General features: G+C 49.6%; 8 protein-coding genes across 8 annotated transcripts; 2 read left to right on the top strand and 6 right to left on the bottom strand.

The window, feature by feature from the left end:
- Positions 1-366: 366 nt before the first annotated feature.
- On the bottom strand, positions 367-1,518 carry N7473_008725 (alpha-ketoglutarate-dependent dioxygenase AlkB family protein; the record flags this gene model as incomplete). The annotated part of the gene is made up of 1 exon (XM_057154665.1): positions 367-1,518. The coding sequence occupies one exon, from the start codon at positions 1,516-1,518 to the stop codon at positions 367-369; it is 1,152 nt and encodes a 383-aa protein (XP_057005795.1).
- A 610-nt stretch (positions 1,519-2,128) lies between these two features.
- N7473_008724 (zinc finger protein) lies at positions 2,129-3,172 on the bottom strand (the record flags this gene model as incomplete). Its single annotated transcript, XM_057154664.1, has 1 exon — positions 2,129-3,172. One exon carries the CDS (start codon positions 3,170-3,172, stop codon positions 2,129-2,131), a length of 1,044 nt encoding a protein of 347 aa, XP_057005794.1.
- Positions 3,173-3,981: 809 nt separating this feature from the next.
- Positions 3,982-4,209, top strand: N7473_008723 (uncharacterized protein; the record flags this gene model as incomplete). Its single annotated transcript, XM_057154663.1, has 1 exon — positions 3,982-4,209. The coding sequence occupies one exon, from the start codon at positions 3,982-3,984 to the stop codon at positions 4,207-4,209; it is 228 nt and encodes a 75-aa protein (XP_057005793.1).
- Positions 4,210-4,527: 318 nt separating this feature from the next.
- N7473_008722 (uncharacterized protein) lies at positions 4,528-4,941 on the bottom strand (the record flags this gene model as incomplete). The annotated part of the gene is made up of 1 exon (XM_057154662.1): positions 4,528-4,941. One exon carries the CDS (start codon positions 4,939-4,941, stop codon positions 4,528-4,530), a length of 414 nt encoding a protein of 137 aa, XP_057005792.1.
- Positions 4,942-5,499: 558 nt separating this feature from the next.
- Positions 5,500-7,050, bottom strand: N7473_008721 (purple acid phosphatase family protein; the record flags this gene model as incomplete). The annotated part of the gene is made up of 2 exons (XM_057154661.1): positions 5,500-6,851; positions 6,915-7,050. 2 exons carry the CDS (start codon positions 7,048-7,050, stop codon positions 5,500-5,502), a joined length of 1,488 nt encoding a protein of 495 aa, XP_057005791.1.
- An 846-nt stretch (positions 7,051-7,896) lies between these two features.
- Positions 7,897-8,993, bottom strand: N7473_008720 (zinc-binding alcohol dehydrogenase family protein; the record flags this gene model as incomplete). The annotated part of the gene is made up of 2 exons (XM_057154660.1): positions 7,897-8,600; positions 8,654-8,993. The coding sequence occupies 2 exons, from the start codon at positions 8,991-8,993 to the stop codon at positions 7,897-7,899; spliced, it is 1,044 nt and encodes a 347-aa protein (XP_057005790.1).
- Positions 8,994-10,578: 1,585 nt separating this feature from the next.
- N7473_008719 (uncharacterized protein) lies at positions 10,579-11,012 on the top strand (the record flags this gene model as incomplete). The annotated part of the gene is made up of 2 exons (XM_057154659.1): positions 10,579-10,587; positions 10,686-11,012. The coding sequence occupies 2 exons, from the start codon at positions 10,579-10,581 to the stop codon at positions 11,010-11,012; spliced, it is 336 nt and encodes a 111-aa protein (XP_057005789.1).
- Positions 11,013-12,345: 1,333 nt separating this feature from the next.
- Positions 12,346-14,696, bottom strand: N7473_008718 (uncharacterized protein; the record flags this gene model as incomplete). The annotated part of the gene is made up of 5 exons (XM_057154658.1): positions 12,346-12,528; positions 12,588-13,069; positions 13,355-14,180; positions 14,235-14,543; positions 14,619-14,696. 5 exons carry the CDS (start codon positions 14,694-14,696, stop codon positions 12,346-12,348), a joined length of 1,878 nt encoding a protein of 625 aa, XP_057005788.1.
- Between the last annotated feature and the right edge of the window lie 462 nt (positions 14,697-15,158).

Below are 15,158 nucleotides of genomic sequence, written 5' to 3'. Positions count from 1 at the left end.
TTGGGTTTTGCTTGGTGGTTTGGTGATGATCGTCTACTTGTGATGAGGTGCTTGGATTAGCTTTGTACATGAATAGAAATAAAATACTTTTTTGAATGGTGTTTACTCGTTGAGGGTTGGGGATGATTGTAGGACGGTGGATATTAGAGTAACACAGAGGCTTCAGCTAGGAGTATAAAGGAACAAAGCATTATTAATCGGCCTTGTTTTCTAGATGTCTTCTAGTGTCTTTCTACATAGAGTCGACATGGCCCTTGACATGCATATACAACCTTCGAGAACAGGTTTCTAACCACCGCGGTCAAAGCCCCTACCAGACAATCTATCCACAAATTCAATCTCTATACAATTACAAATGTCCTCAGTCTACTCATCAACACCCTCCTTCAACCCCCCATCTCCTCCTGCTCCTCCATCTCCATCTCCTCCATCTCCGGTACAAACCATCTCCTGCCTGCTCTCATCCCACCTCCAAACCGGACCACACCCAACATTATACCGATAATAATTATTCGTGCCCGCCGGCACCATCGCCCTCCGAAACGTAATATTAATCCGTCCCCGCACCGCATCCCCCTTGCGTTTCGGAATACTATGCAGCCAGTGTGTTTGCGTAGGCCCACGCATGATGACCATATCGCCAGAGGACAGGGCAAATTTCAGCGGACTAGCTTTAGGAACTTTCACCGGTATGATAGGCCGGGTTGCAAGTGTTCCAGCCCCTCTATGTTTCATAAGAAACTCACGCTCCCCGCCTAAACTCAGCGATGCGATGTCCGGGTTCGAGCCGAGGAAGCGCTCGTCGTCTGAGTGGAAGGATATACTGTCGTTACCCGAGGAATAGTAGTTTACGAGGCAGAAGTTGTAGCGGGATCCTGTTGTGATTTCGATGAGGTTTTTTAGGTGGAGGAGGCATGTTGGGATGGGGCGGGGGGTGTATTGGTATTTTGTTGGGCGGATGGAGGTTTTGGATGTTGTTTCGATGAGAGTGAGGTTCGAGAAAGGTTGGTGATTGTTTGGAGGATTGGCGGTGGTGGTGTTGTCGGGCGGAGATGTTTCTTCGTCTGATTCTGATTGTTCGGTGGTTGGCCTTGACGTCCATTGCGCTGTATCATCCACCCCAAAAACAGTCGTATATCTCGGAGTATTGATATCCGTGTCGACACCCCCACGCTTAATCGTGTATTGCACGCGGTAAAATGGTAATTCGCGGCGGAGAAACTTGAATAGCTCGTTAGCTGTGGGTCGAGTAATGTACGGTCGGAAATAGAGGAGGTCCAGATCTGGTTGGTTGCTTATAGCGTGGCCTTCTTTCGCGGGTGTACCGTGGGTGAGACTGATTGAGATGTATGCGGGCAGTTGTGGGATTGGAATTGGGTAGCTGGGATGAGTGTCTGGGGGACCGATGTCCTCGTTTTCGTCGGGTGGTGGTGGTGTATCATCGTTGTTTGGTTTGGCTCGTTTTGCGGAGTTGGTTGTGGTTGGTTTGAAGAATGCGTCAATTGTGCGTTTTGACATTGTATTGATAGTAGAGAAGTTGACTGAAGGAGGGTATTCCGTCGAAGAGACGCGTGGATGTGTCGAAGTCGGAACTCTGGTTTTGACGCGCGATAATTAAGCTTGTCGGGTGATGTCATGCCGAGTGGACCTACGGCCGATCCGATCGGATCTATGTATGCACTTTTGATCTTTCCGGTCTGGTCAATGGAAGTTGGTTAACTCATTCATGAGCGAGAGAAGAATATATGAGTCTAGTTTGAATCCTCCTCAGCACAAAGACAATTCATCTGTCGCTCATCATGCAGCGAATCTTACGAGCTCCAATTGCTCGGTGGCCCCGCATAGTCCGCGCGGTTCGAATCCGGTTGGTCAGCCTTGATTGGCTGCCCTGAGATCATGATATTCCCCGTAAAGTTGCCATTATAGATCGTGCGACCAGTGATGTGAATTAGGTGGTGTGAATTAGGTATGCACTCGCTTGATTGAGTGTGCACATGATGACTACAACTACGGCCTATCATCAGTTATTTGACCCTGGTGCGGATCAGATGCCGGAGAAATAAAGAAAGGACGCAAGTCCGTGCGATATCTCTCATTTGTAAGTGCATTCAACTGCTAACATCCATGACTAGTCTTCCTTAGCGTGGTTTTGTTGAGGACCATATTTTTGATAGGCTTCATGTTCAATCAGATCAACGAAAAGCTGTAGCAAGGGTCGTTTCTGCTCAGCCTCGGCGTGGTTGAAAAGCCCTAAAGCTGCTTCACTCGATTGGAGATATTCCGATCTGAAAGCATCCCATAGCGTCGGATCCATAACAGGCCTAGGGTAGAACGGGTCGTTACACCAGAACGCTGTGACGGCCCGTCTGACACCCTCTTCATCGATAGACATGTCTCTGCAACAGTTGAAGTCCAACACCCACACGCTATGTTCACCTAGCACATTTGAAAAGACATCAATGTCTCGTTTCTTGCCGCTATTGGGTAGAGCAAGGACAAACTCGATATCACTTCCGTCGATGTGACCAATCCAGTGCATGACCGCTAGGGTCCTAGCCATTATCCGTGCGTAATGTTCTCTGTATTCAGGCGGAATATTTAAGTCCTCCATCTGGTCGGCATGGAGTGGAAAGTTCCGTAATGAAAACCCCCGAAATTGTGAGGAGGTTTGAGACTGTCTGCGAACCCGCCGTCGGCCCAGATAGGGCCTAATGAGGCAATCTTTATTTGGTTCACTCCTCATGATGTCGTCAACCCTCTGAGGGGGACAGTACCTTTCGGTAAGGAGCCTCCTAGTCACCTCGTGGAAGTGTGGAATTCTCTGTGACTGGAGAATATTGCATGCAGTGTACCCTTGTGGAAATGATCGTAGATTTGACTCCCACCAAGCGCGATCGGTAGCAGGAATAAAGCGATCACAGTCGGGGACCTGAACTTGGGGAGTTATCGCATAGCGGGCTTGATGGAACCTGCTAAACTCCTGGATACTCTGGATGACTCGTCGATGCATATTAAAGTCATTTTCAAGGGACCTGAAGGGACCGCCGTCTTCTCGCTTGTATGCAGAACCACTCGTCGATGCTGCCCATACAGTCCCACAGAAGCCAGCACCAATCATGTGAAGGGTAGGCTCTGGCATTGCACTGAAAATTGTGTTATGATTCTCGTCCATGTCTTTGTGATGTAGTTCTCGATATTTGTTGAAGGGGTGAGACTTATCAAGGGGAAGTAGTATCTTATAATGAACTAAGCTGAAAAGAGCCCTTGCCGTTGGCCTAAAGGGGATCCGCCACTACTGAGTTTAGTTATGGTACCCCAGGTACCAAGCCTCTTTTGGAAATGTTTACGTTCTGGGAGTGTCATTACGTGTCATGTGACTTTTGGTGATCTATCTAGTCAGGGAGATACTCTCTTCGGCTCTCCGACTCCGAGACGGTCATTCGGATTTCATGAGCAATGTTACGAAAGCTTGCTGGAGTTCTTTGCTCTTTCCTCAGTGTGTAAACATGAACCCGTAGACGGTACGCTAAAACTTTACTGGTGCGATTTCTGGCCGGGTTCTCTCTCACCCTGGTCAGCGCTTGACACTATTCACTTTACATTGATGCTTTCCACTTGTGGTGATTAGATTATATAATCTCCTAGGCTCCAATATAGATCCATCTCCGGCGCCCTACCTGGACAATCTTGCTACCGGTAAACGTGATAAGATCTATTTGCTGATCAATAGGGCATAATCGTATCGCAACATAGTAGTCCCTTCATTAAGAGGTCTCATTCAGCTGAGGACTATTATTGGATCGACTTGATTGCGGGTTTGAAGTTTGCTTAGTATTAAGTAACGATGCCTGATCAAATAATACTAGAACCGTTTATCACACGGGCAGCAACCCGCCATTCATCAAATTATTATGCTACCTACTTCTTTTTCTGCCGTCTCCTCTCTTCACCATTGACTTTGATGCCTGTAGTCCCATCACCATGGACAAGTCCGGCGTTCGACAAGCTGTGAAAACCTTCATTGAGACTAATCATTACTGTCCCAGGCCAGTCCTTCCAGATTCTTATGCGCAGAATCTGTGGAAGATTTTCTCTCGGCGATATATTTTTACAAGTCGAGAGATTCTCCGTGGCACTTCACTACCGGACTTGGGGACACTTTTCATTCAGGCGGTAGCTGATGAGTTGAAAGGGCCTGGACAGCGTTGACAGCCTGGTGGCAGTGGATTGCCTCCGGCAAATCAGCAAAGGGATCGAACCGCAGAGGCAAGGAGCATCGTGGTAAATGGGGTAGACAATTGCCGAGATCACAGCTGAGGCTCATTTGGTTTGACATTTTTAGATGCCAAGAAAGCTGATTTATGTCTGCTTGCTTTCTTGAATTAGAATGACTATTCTTACTCTATCAACACGACCAACACGAAAGGCTAGGCAATTGAATACCACGTTGTTCCAGTTCCCAAGCTACATGTCGACCATCACACGAGAGAAATGCAACACAATGAAATAGCACATGAAATCTTGATCTCACGCCAAGACCTCAAATATATCCGAGTCCACCGTAGACGCAATCCTAACGCCAACACCCGAGTCGATCCCAAGTAAAACCCTCAATCGAAACCGGCCAGCTTTGGTGATATAGATCCCACTAAATGAAACCGAGGGGGGCGAGTGGCCGATGACACGGGCGATGGTCGACGTCAAGTTACCGCTAAGCAGGTTCGCAGCGGCGTTATTCGCGGCGAGTCTCAGGGAGAGGTGGATAGCTTCGGATGAGCTTGAGCTCTCGGATAGTGATGACGGATTTGGTTGTTGAGGTGCCGGAATGCCTATCGTAACGCTGAATGGTTGGCCGGTTTTGATGGTTGATGGCGGGCCGCGGAGGAAGCATAAGGTACTCCCACGTACCGGAGGCCCGGGACCCGCGATCGATGGGTGCATTGTCGGGCCCTCGAGTGGTCCCATTATTAAAAATTTAAATCGTACGATTTTTTGAGTTGGTTGATCGATGGTGTTTGTTTGCAATACAGTTGTGGTTGAGTGAATGGTAGTAAGAAGGTGAAAACCGATTGCCGAGCTTTTGCCGATGAGGAGAACACATCGACCTTGTAGATCGGGAACACAGGCGTCGGGCTCGCTTGGATATCGCTGGGCGCTTCGCTTCTGTGAAACTTCATTTGTTAGGGATTATTAAATGGACAGCGCCACGATGATCGGCTATCGATCGTCGATCGGATCCATTCAGAAAGAGGCTATTTCCAGATCGGGTTGTATCATTTCGCGATCCCGATCTGACAGCGATCATAAGCACTGTCGTTCCGGCAGGCTGTTTGCCAAGTGTGGTAAGGATAACGTGGACAAGTCTTCATTGACCTATTTTAATAGGGTGGTTATCACGAAGGACACCAGTATATACATTACCAAACATGGTCAAGCAAAATTATATATCACATCAAATGTAAATGATCGTCATCCTCTCCTCCACCCACAACACGGAATCTACTGCTTCACAAATTGGCTGGCGTGGCTCTTGTAAAGAGTGCTCGAGTCCAAAAGGGTACCAGTAGAGGACTGATAGAAATCAACCTGCAGGTTGTGCTCGTCGACGAAGCGAATAGTGGCATAGCTGTAGTCGGCTCCGTAGGCAAACTCGGTATAAGACGGCTCGGTACCGGGAGCGTCGACACCCTCAATGTTGCCAGCACCACCGGCAACAATGTACATCGGGGCCTTGGGATCCTTCATTCCGTTGGCGTCGGCGGTACCGTTGTAGACAGGGGCGAATCGCTGGGAGTTGTGCACGTGTCCGAACACGCCCAGATCAACACCGTACTGGTAGAAGATTTGTTCGAATGCGGTCTGGCAGGAGGAGCAGCCGTTGCTGGTGCCGGTGCTATACCAGGGTCGGTGGCCGGCGACAATCACCCAGGGAGTAACGGTGCGGTCAACGCTGGCAAGATCCGCCTTCAGGAAATCGGTCTGCTGGTTAGCCTTGCCGAAGGGTCCGCTGTTCAACTTGGCAGAGCCGCTGGTTCCATCGGGCGCGTTGGGGAAGTCGGTCTCGGTGTTGATCATGACGATGTGGGCCATGCCGTACTCGAAGGAGTACCAAAAGGGTGGGTTGGCGAGGCTGCGGGCCTGGGCAGCGAGTGACTGTGCCGTGGTGTTTTTCGAAGATGAGGAGAACGGCTTGGGCATGGTGTTCTCGAATCGGTGCATGAAGTCAGTAAAGTTCTTCTGACCCTCAGGGCAAAGGTCAAGCAGGTAAGGGATTTCCGAGCAGTCGGCCTCGTGGTTTCCGGGGCTGGCCATGTACAACTTGCGCCCTGCAACGGGGGCGAGCTGGTCATAGAATTGCTCGAGGATGGCCTGGTATGCCTCCTTGCCGTCGAAGATATTGGCGAACTTGAGGTACCAGTCATCGGCGTAGGCAAAGTCACCAGGGTGAATGACAATCTCGTAGTCATCGACGGTCCGTGCAAGAGCGCCGATAGTGGTGTGGTTCAGCTCGGGCTCAACCACGGGAGCAGTGTCTCTCTTAGATGTGGTATAGCCATCCTTGCCGTAGACGCCCAGATCGATAACCACGTCCATGCTGAAGGCGGTCTTGTCACCGGGAGTACGGGGACTCAGGAATTGCTCCACGCTGGAGTTGCCAGACACGATCTTGTAGTAATAGGTAGTGGCTGGGGTCAGACCGGTCAACACAGCATAGTTGGACCATGTCCGCGAGGTGGCATAGGTGCTGGAAGTCGTCGAGCAGGAGCGCGAGGTCAGGCTAGTGGCAGAGGTACCGTAGACCACACAGCTCTGGTTGAGCTTTTCATAAGTGTTCCATCCCACGGAGACGGCTGCCATAGAAGTGTTAGAATGATGATCCTAGTTATGCATTGATTGGACAGTGTTCATCTCACAATTGGGCCCGTAGACAGCGAGACGCTGCTGGAAGGGGGTGGTCAAGTCGCTGGGAATAGTGGGATAGTTCACACTAGCCACAGCAGAGGCTGCCAGAAAGGGCAGAGCCTTGACGAAAGATACCGAGCCGACCATGATGGACAGTTCTCAACAGTCGAAAGATTGTCGAATGTATGTCTGTCATGCAGAGACCCCATCATAACCGAGAATGCCGATCAGGCGGGTTATATACTTGGACAACGAACATTCCCAGTGCCTTGACAGACCATCGTGACTGCTTTGGTCATTCAGACCCGTGCAAGTGCAGATCATCCCAAGCCAATCATTCTGAATAGGAAACCCACGCCGTTCGCAAGGACTGCCGTCTTCATGCTGATCGACAATGTGGCGTGCATACTGCAAGACTAGATCGAGGAGGAGGAGGACACCCGAAGAGGAAAGGACCATCAGGCACGTAGGCCATCAGACCCAGTCTTTCTCCGAAAACGCCTCCACATCCGTCAAGCAAAGCCAAACGAGGGCTGGCTAAACTTGATTCGTGATAAGCTTCCGGGCGTCGGAGGTTTCGTGGTGCCCGGCGGTGCCTGTCCCGTTCCTGGCACGTGGGCGGAGTCGCGATTGTGGTTGCTTGGCCATCGCGTTAGTCTTGACTTATCTTCATCACCTGGGGCTGCATTGTCAGTCCAACTTGGTCAAACCACCGAGACTGTTGACGACGACGTTGATTGACCCCAGTGAATGTCTGGATCTTTCCGTGGTTCGGAATATTCCACTCCTGCAGAAGCAATTTGGAACTTCTCTCCAAGCCCGTCGGCCTCGGTGCATCCCGTCTTAGCGTGACCAAACTAGTGTCCGGGTGTCAGCGGCTATCCACTGTTGCTCTACGGATCTCCGCAGGCGAGTCTTCGGAGTCCACTGTCAAAAAGTATATGGAGCACAAGGCATGATTGACATTAGAAACTAGCTACCGACCCTCGGGGTCTACTGTTGTACCCCGTCGGTCTCCGCGATACGCACCACATATTTCACAGCCGACGCCTTGCCCGCCTCCAGGTCTCGCAATGCGCCCTCGAGTCCGTTCAATCCACCCGGGCGCACTTCATAGGGATGTCCTGAGAACCATCCCTGAGCCAATCCGCGCCCGATGAATTGGAAAAACGCGGCTCCGAATTCGCGGTCTTCGATCGTCTTGCCCACTGTCGGATCCATGTGTACCGTGCCAACCATGGTCTTGTCAATCTTGATACCTTCAGGAATCACGTCGCCCTCCTTCGTCGGAAGTACGGTGCTGATGGTGGCTGGTGCGGTGAGAGCGGCGCTAAGATTCAAATAGCTGCCATGCTCGGAGACTGCGTCAAGTGCATGGTGAATTGGTTTGTTACCAGCTGCGGCCTTGATCTTCGACTGCACTGCCTCGTCTCCTTCGCGGTAGTCGATGATGGTGTCACCCTTGGATCGGTCAATGAGGCCCTCGACGAAAGACGCGCCCCTGCCAGCAACGACGATCAATGGGTGAATGTTGGATAGCGTTGCGAACTTGATACCGAAAGCTCCCACTGCGGTGGCACCGCCGTATATCACCAAGGGCAATGGCTCGCTGGTCGGATTCCACGGCAGCGGAAGACTCAATCGTTGGTAGAGACCCAGCGCCGCGGTCATCGCAGCAAGCGGGATGGTGGCAGCCTCTACTCGCTTGTTAGTGGGCTACACCCAGTGGAAGTCGAATATTTCTTCTCACCTTCGAAGCTTGTCTTTGATGTCAAATGGAAAGTTGTGTGCTCCCACGCGATCGCATACTCTCCATAACTCCCATGTGGCTTCATCATTTCGTGGAACGCCGCCACCTTGTCCCCCTTCTTGAACCCAACTACCCCTTCGCCCACGGCCTCCACAAAGCCAGCAATATCATCACCTTGGTTGCTAGGAGGGGCATCGGGAATCCAGCGCGGAACTTTCCAGTCCTTTGGATTGGTGCCAGAAACCACCACACGGATAAGCACTTGGTTTGGCTTTGGAACGGGAACCTCGGTATCCCGCACCGCCACCGTGACGGTTTTGTCAACAAAGGCTTCTTTCATATTGACACTGTGAACTTCTGTGTTTGATGTGTGGTCGAAGCCTGATTACCCGCCGCCCTCTTTATATTCCACATTCGACTCGGTCGGCGGGGCACGAATGCTTGATTTGTAACACCCTTCTTCCCGGTCAATTACCCAGCTGAATCAGCGTTTTGAGATCAGCGTTTTCCTTTCCAAAAGTGTCACTCATCTGATGCTGATACGTAACAATCCTTGTTCCAAGTACCCAAGGATTGCATCGCTGTGCCACTCACTACTCCTCCAACAACTCGAAGACGATTTTTATTCTGCCACCAATATTGTATGCATTAGCATGGGTCTAGAGGGAGCTGATTATTATATATATGTATATGTATATAATATTACCCAGATCGGGCGAACATACCTGCATAGAGGTGTTGTTACCTCGTGGCTACCCGTGCGAACCGACACAGGACTTCCCTGCTACTGGCTGACTTTCAAGTGCTCTACACCTGCTAGACCAAGTCTGTCAATGACCAGATGCTATGAAGCTCAGTAATCATTGACTAATTCCCCCTTTGACTTCATACAGCTAGCTCGTCCGGGTCGAGCAAGTGGGAGAATAAGTTTGTCCATTGATAAATGCTGTTGAACACCCCCTGCCATCCTCAAATGCCGGCCCTTCCGATGCGGTCCATCCACAGTTCGGCTTCTAGCCGCTTGCCAAGTGTTTTAGCATTACAAACCAGCTCATTTTGAGCAACAAGCCCACCAATATTTGTCCATGGCCTATCCCTTCGAGATACTCGTCCTTGAATGTGTCCTTGAATGTATTATTCATCGGGGCGAAACTCCCCGTCCTCTGTGCCCGGGTCCAATTCCGTGTCGGGATAATCCGCAAACCCTTTCGCCCATTGCTTTGTACGTAGCTTAATCTAACTCGAGTTATCTACTTTAATCTTATCTAGGCTTTTACTTATGTATCTAAAAGTTGCGAGGTTTCATGAGACACGATAGATAATCACCACACAGCAACATAGCAACTCTAGCTAAAGCCAAGAGTTCAGAAATTAACAAGACTAGACTACTCGAGGAGAGAGCTTGTTTTCTTTCATGAAATAATGAGCGCTATTTTCAGGGTGCCCACTGCATTAAGCGGCATCCATGTCAGCTTCCTAGCAGTCTTACAATCCTGCGCCGCGTCATCCCCCGGTGGGTCCGCAAACTAGTTTATTGATGAACAAGTAAGGTTGTCAGGCTGAAGAAAGGGTATATAAGATATCAAATCAACAAAGGGGTGTACTAAGCTAGATACAACCTTTCCAAAATTCAAAAAAAACTATTTCATTCATCATCATAAAGTTCAGCGTTATCCCGTGCGTTTTGGCTTTGGCCTTCTGTGCGCTCGCTGCCCCGGGCACGCTAAAGCCGTTTTTGAAGCGTAACCCAACTGGTTCCTTCAGCCTCGTCGCATACAGCCTTGAATCAACAGTTGTTGACATCTTCTACTCGGATAGTATATAAAGGCTGTGTCGAATGCAAATTCATTCTTCTAAGCACAAGTTTCTAGGCATCGCTTATGCTGGCGATTCATCGAAGTAGACCTACGGATCTGTCACCACCGATGGCACATGTGAGTCATTCCAAGACTTCTCTTAAGTTGCATTTGATATAAATATTCACGTATTCACGTTGATCACTGACCTCATTCGGTTTTAAGTCGTCATCAAGAACACGGAAGTGATTACGACTGCCACTACTTCTGGTGTGACTCTCGACTCCGACACCATGTTCTACATTTTCTACATTCGTCCCACAGCCGATGAGGTCCTGCCTGTCGGCTTCACTGGAAATGGCGTCACTGCGCCTGATGATGCTGTCACCACCAACTTCATCTTCTATGGCACATACTTGATGTGGGAGTATGATGACGGCTCGTTGTCGGATTCGTTCCGGGCTAAGGAGACCAACGTGACCGGTGTCTATGAGCTCTACTATGATTTCTCGAACCTGTATCCGTCTGGATATAAGACTCCGGTTGTGAAGTCGTCGTCCTAAGAGTTCAAAATTGTTCGTAGATAGTGTGGGGTCACGTAACCCTGGCCACCCCACAATTACTTAGGAACCCCCGGCTCTCATCCCACTTAGATTCTTCATAGCTTTAATACATCCAGATTTCCTGCCTACTTGCTTCATATTGAAAAAAATTGTGGACTGTCTGATGTGAAATAAGATTGAGCGGGGGGCACACATCACAGTCAGATTAATGGGCGTCTATCTGTATCCTGTTATGCAATTATTCCAAACACACTAATAGTAGTCAGCCACGGGAATGGAAAGATCAACTATCATACAAGGCTTTAAATAACTCAGAGGAAACAAACCTCTGCCATATTTTCCCCAATTCCGAGTTTTGACTAAGTTGACTCCAAGTAATTTTGATGAAGACTGGCGAGGATACAAAAACCTACATATCCTATCGCTCGCTAATGGTTTTATGCGCGTATGCAGCGCGTGTCTAAAGCCGTAGTTACGAACACGAGTCATACTGAGCATTACAGTTCGCGCTAGCACATTAATCCGACGAGCTCCCACAATAACCGTAGGCATTAGACGCGCCACAAAGACAATTCTCCGAAATAGCGCTTGTGGGAGTTGCTGCAGTGGTGGTTGAAGTCATAGTAGTAACTGCAGATGCATGAGGGCTTATTGTTCGGCTGGATATATGTCGTGGAGCTTCCCACGCTTGCGTCAACTGTCGGCGTGAGGCTAAAGTAGGGTTCTGCATGCAAGCGCCGACAGCTCACGGCCCAACGTGCGCGTGTCACTGGCGACAGCCTGTTGTGGGCTGACCTCGACCTTGTCCTGTCAGCTTGCCTCTGTCCTTTTACAGTGGGATGTAATAACTATGAATCTAGCTGGAGGTCACTAGGTGATAGGGCTATTACGCCCAAGTCACGTCTCCTCCGTCCCTTCGTGTGTGCCTCAATTCCAGCTTCCTCGTCGACGGACACGAGCCGCACAACCCTATCTTACTACCGGCCGATCTGACAGCCTCGTGCGCTTGCCTTCCTCAGGGGCTAGTATGGCTTGTTACGACACGGGTATTCCGGGGTGACCCGATTTATCGTACTATAACATACGAAGGACGGGAGTGGATAGTCGCTGAATAAGCCAGGTCTTAGTGGTAAGATACCACCTCCCAGCTCGATACTATAGTCTAATTTACCTGGTTCTAATCCAAAGAGGTGTACGCCAATTAAGTAGATTTTGTGAGCTAGTGAGTAGTGAGAGTCTATATGGAATGTGACTTCCCGAGCTGCAACATGAATGCTATAAGGTTGTCCGAACTTCCCAAAGTATTATCCAGCGTGTATGCGAGAAACAATTTTCAGGCATAGAAAAGCGCTAATGCAACGGTCTCAACGGCTCCAGATCCCAAAGCTATCTGGATACCACAGACACCTCCAAATTCGGGAAAGTCGCTGTAGGTCGGTGGCAACATTTCTCGACGCACATGCTCACTGGTCTCCACGCAGCCTAGTGGCAGGACCCGGCCCAAGCTTGTTATGAACTAATGGAGGAAAATGTTAGTATTGAGGCATGTTTAGCAACACCCTGCAAGCGCCTTACTTCAATTCCACACAACTTGGTTTGATAACCATCAAGAGGCGCCTTATAGGCAGCAAACAGGACCATATCAACGATCTCCTCGTGCTGGCGGACTTCAAACTGAATAGTATGAGTTGAGGCCATCGCGATCTCCTGAAAATTAGAATTTTCACAGACGCGTTCTGTTGAGTCATCTGCGAAATTGAAGACAAGGCCCTTCATAGTTCGCTTGTATGCTTCGATATTCGCGGAATCGCCATAGGCCTGGATTTGGGAGAGCTGCCGACCGGAGAGGTTCACAAAATACGCCGGAGGCTCTAGAACACGAGGAAAAGGGTTATCAAGAAGGGGGAAACGATTGTGAGCGCCGTTCCGGCGGTTCTCAAGATAGTACTTTTCCCGTGGCCAGTCGAGCGGTGGATGGCGACCAATCCACTGGGTGTGTTGCGTAAAGTCAATACCTGGAGGCCCATGAGCATGAATAGGGCGAAGGTATTGATCTGCTATGATCATAGAAAATGTGGTGATGGTTTGATCCTTGAAAATAGAAATAAGAGCTTTGTCACGCGAGAATCTCGTTTCAAAGAAGTTACTCACGCTAAATTCCCCTGCAATACCAACGACCTCTTGTCCAGAACGGACTCGCAAAACCTGCACTATATCACCGTCGTCGAGGTTTCCGAGAACATAGGCGGGCTTTCATAAGCTATCATGAGTAATAAACCCAATACCACGAATCCTACGCTCCTTCTTGTTAAGTGCTGGGCTACCAAAAGATAGGCACAGACCAAGGATCACCTTTGGCGAGTCTAAAGTGATCTGGCTAGTCAATTCACTTCGATTTCCAAACAATCGTGCGGAAAGTTCGTCCAGAAGCAGGAATTCGACGCCGACGATCTGACTATCAGCTCCGAAGTAGGCGGTGATCTTGTTCAGGTGGCTCTTTTTGACAATATCTGGAACGAAGTAGACGGTTGACGCTGCTTGGGGCATGTCGCCTAAGTCCCTCGAAATGAAGATTGTGCAGCGAGAAGCTAGCTTGCGCATTTGAGTAGAGACGATGCCGGTTACTGGGCGAACTGCCGCATGTCGGGTCTCAATTTCACGAATGATTTTTTCACTGTTGATCCATATTCGACGTCTGTTGCTGAGTGTCATCGAGTCTTTCGCAAAATCGACGAGGCAGTCACTATCATCGAGCTTCCCACCGCCCGGCGCCGAGGTCTCTCGGATTAGACGGACAAGTTCATGGAAGGGATAGGCAGAGGTTTCTTGTCGCAAGACTTCTGCTAAGGCTTCACCTCCACACCAAGGGGCATCAATAAGCATGCGGGATCTCCAAAAAGTTTGAGGCAAGTTCATCGAGAGCTCTCTAAAAGCCGAACTTGCCAGGAAGACGTTGAGCACTGATTGAGTGGGAAGCATCTCCAAGATAAGTAAGCGTACTTCGGTCGGGATGGCCGAAAGGGCATCGGAGTGGACTTTTGCGTCGAGACCTGAACCAACTTGCTTGTCGCACTTGATGTTGAATGACAGGCCTTTTTGGGAGGTCTCCAATGCGGCGTTAACCAATGGCCGTAAATCAACTTTTCGTTGAGGATTCAGTACTGTCCACTATAACCGAATTGAGGATCTTCAACACTAGAATACAAGTCTGTTGCAACATACCTCTGTATTCTCCACGGGATTCCAGTATTGTTCGTCTAATCGGTGATGTTGGCAAGATGGACCGTCGAATGCATTACCGAATCCCCAATTGTAGTCTTTCGAGTCTCGTTCTTTACCAGTGACTTCGAAGACAAGCAAGACTTCGCTCAAATCCAACGGCCTGGCTGCCCCTACCACTGCCTCATGAACTCTGCTCAGAACTTGCAAGCAGGCATCGTGAACTAAGTAACCTTGTGATCTTATGAAGTCGCAACCGATAGAGGGACAGAACTTCCAGGGTCCATCTTCCCTATCATAGTGAACCCGTCCCTATGATTAGCACAAGAAGTCAGCTTGATGCGACATTTCGGGCTCGCGAGCTATGGCTAGAATAGACAGACTCACAATCGGAGTGAGCAGTGTGTCGCTCTGCAAGTCTTCGGCGTTCGCATCAGGGGTACTCTCCCCATAATGGGAGAGCATTCGAACATTTTGAAGCCACTTTCAGCAGCGACCATGTATGTGTTAGACCTTCGGGTCAACAGGAACACCGGGACCCGCAATGATAGACTCACCTTGGTGTCCTGGAGGAGGATCAATTTTTGATCGTACCCTTTTCGCGATTCACATGTAGCATAGTGACACATGTCATTCTGAGAAATGTCCTTGAAATACCTACTGTTTGGGCAGAATTCCCTATTCGACTCAGGACATACCGAGACCCGGAATCTTCCACGAGGGCAATCACAACGATCCTCAAAAAGTGAATCGACTACATTTTCCAACTGATCGCCTTCTGAATGAAAGGTCGATGCTTTCACAATTCTTTGCCACGTCGCAGCGCCGCCACAGATGTAGCAAAAGCATTCGATCGAGGGCTTGGCTTTCTCAGCTTCTATCTCCCTCTGGAATTCGAGTACTCGTTTCATCAACGAGTCAGACATC

Source organism: Penicillium subrubescens (genome assembly GCF_028828155.1).
Source record: "Penicillium subrubescens strain IBT 31985 chromosome Unknown utg000006l_segment0_segment0, whole genome shotgun sequence".
Lineage (NCBI taxonomy): Eukaryota > Fungi > Ascomycota > Eurotiomycetes > Eurotiales > Aspergillaceae > Penicillium > Penicillium subrubescens.
The sequence above is the reverse complement of the archived record's forward strand: the minus strand, read 5'-3'. Positions and strand labels throughout refer to the sequence as shown.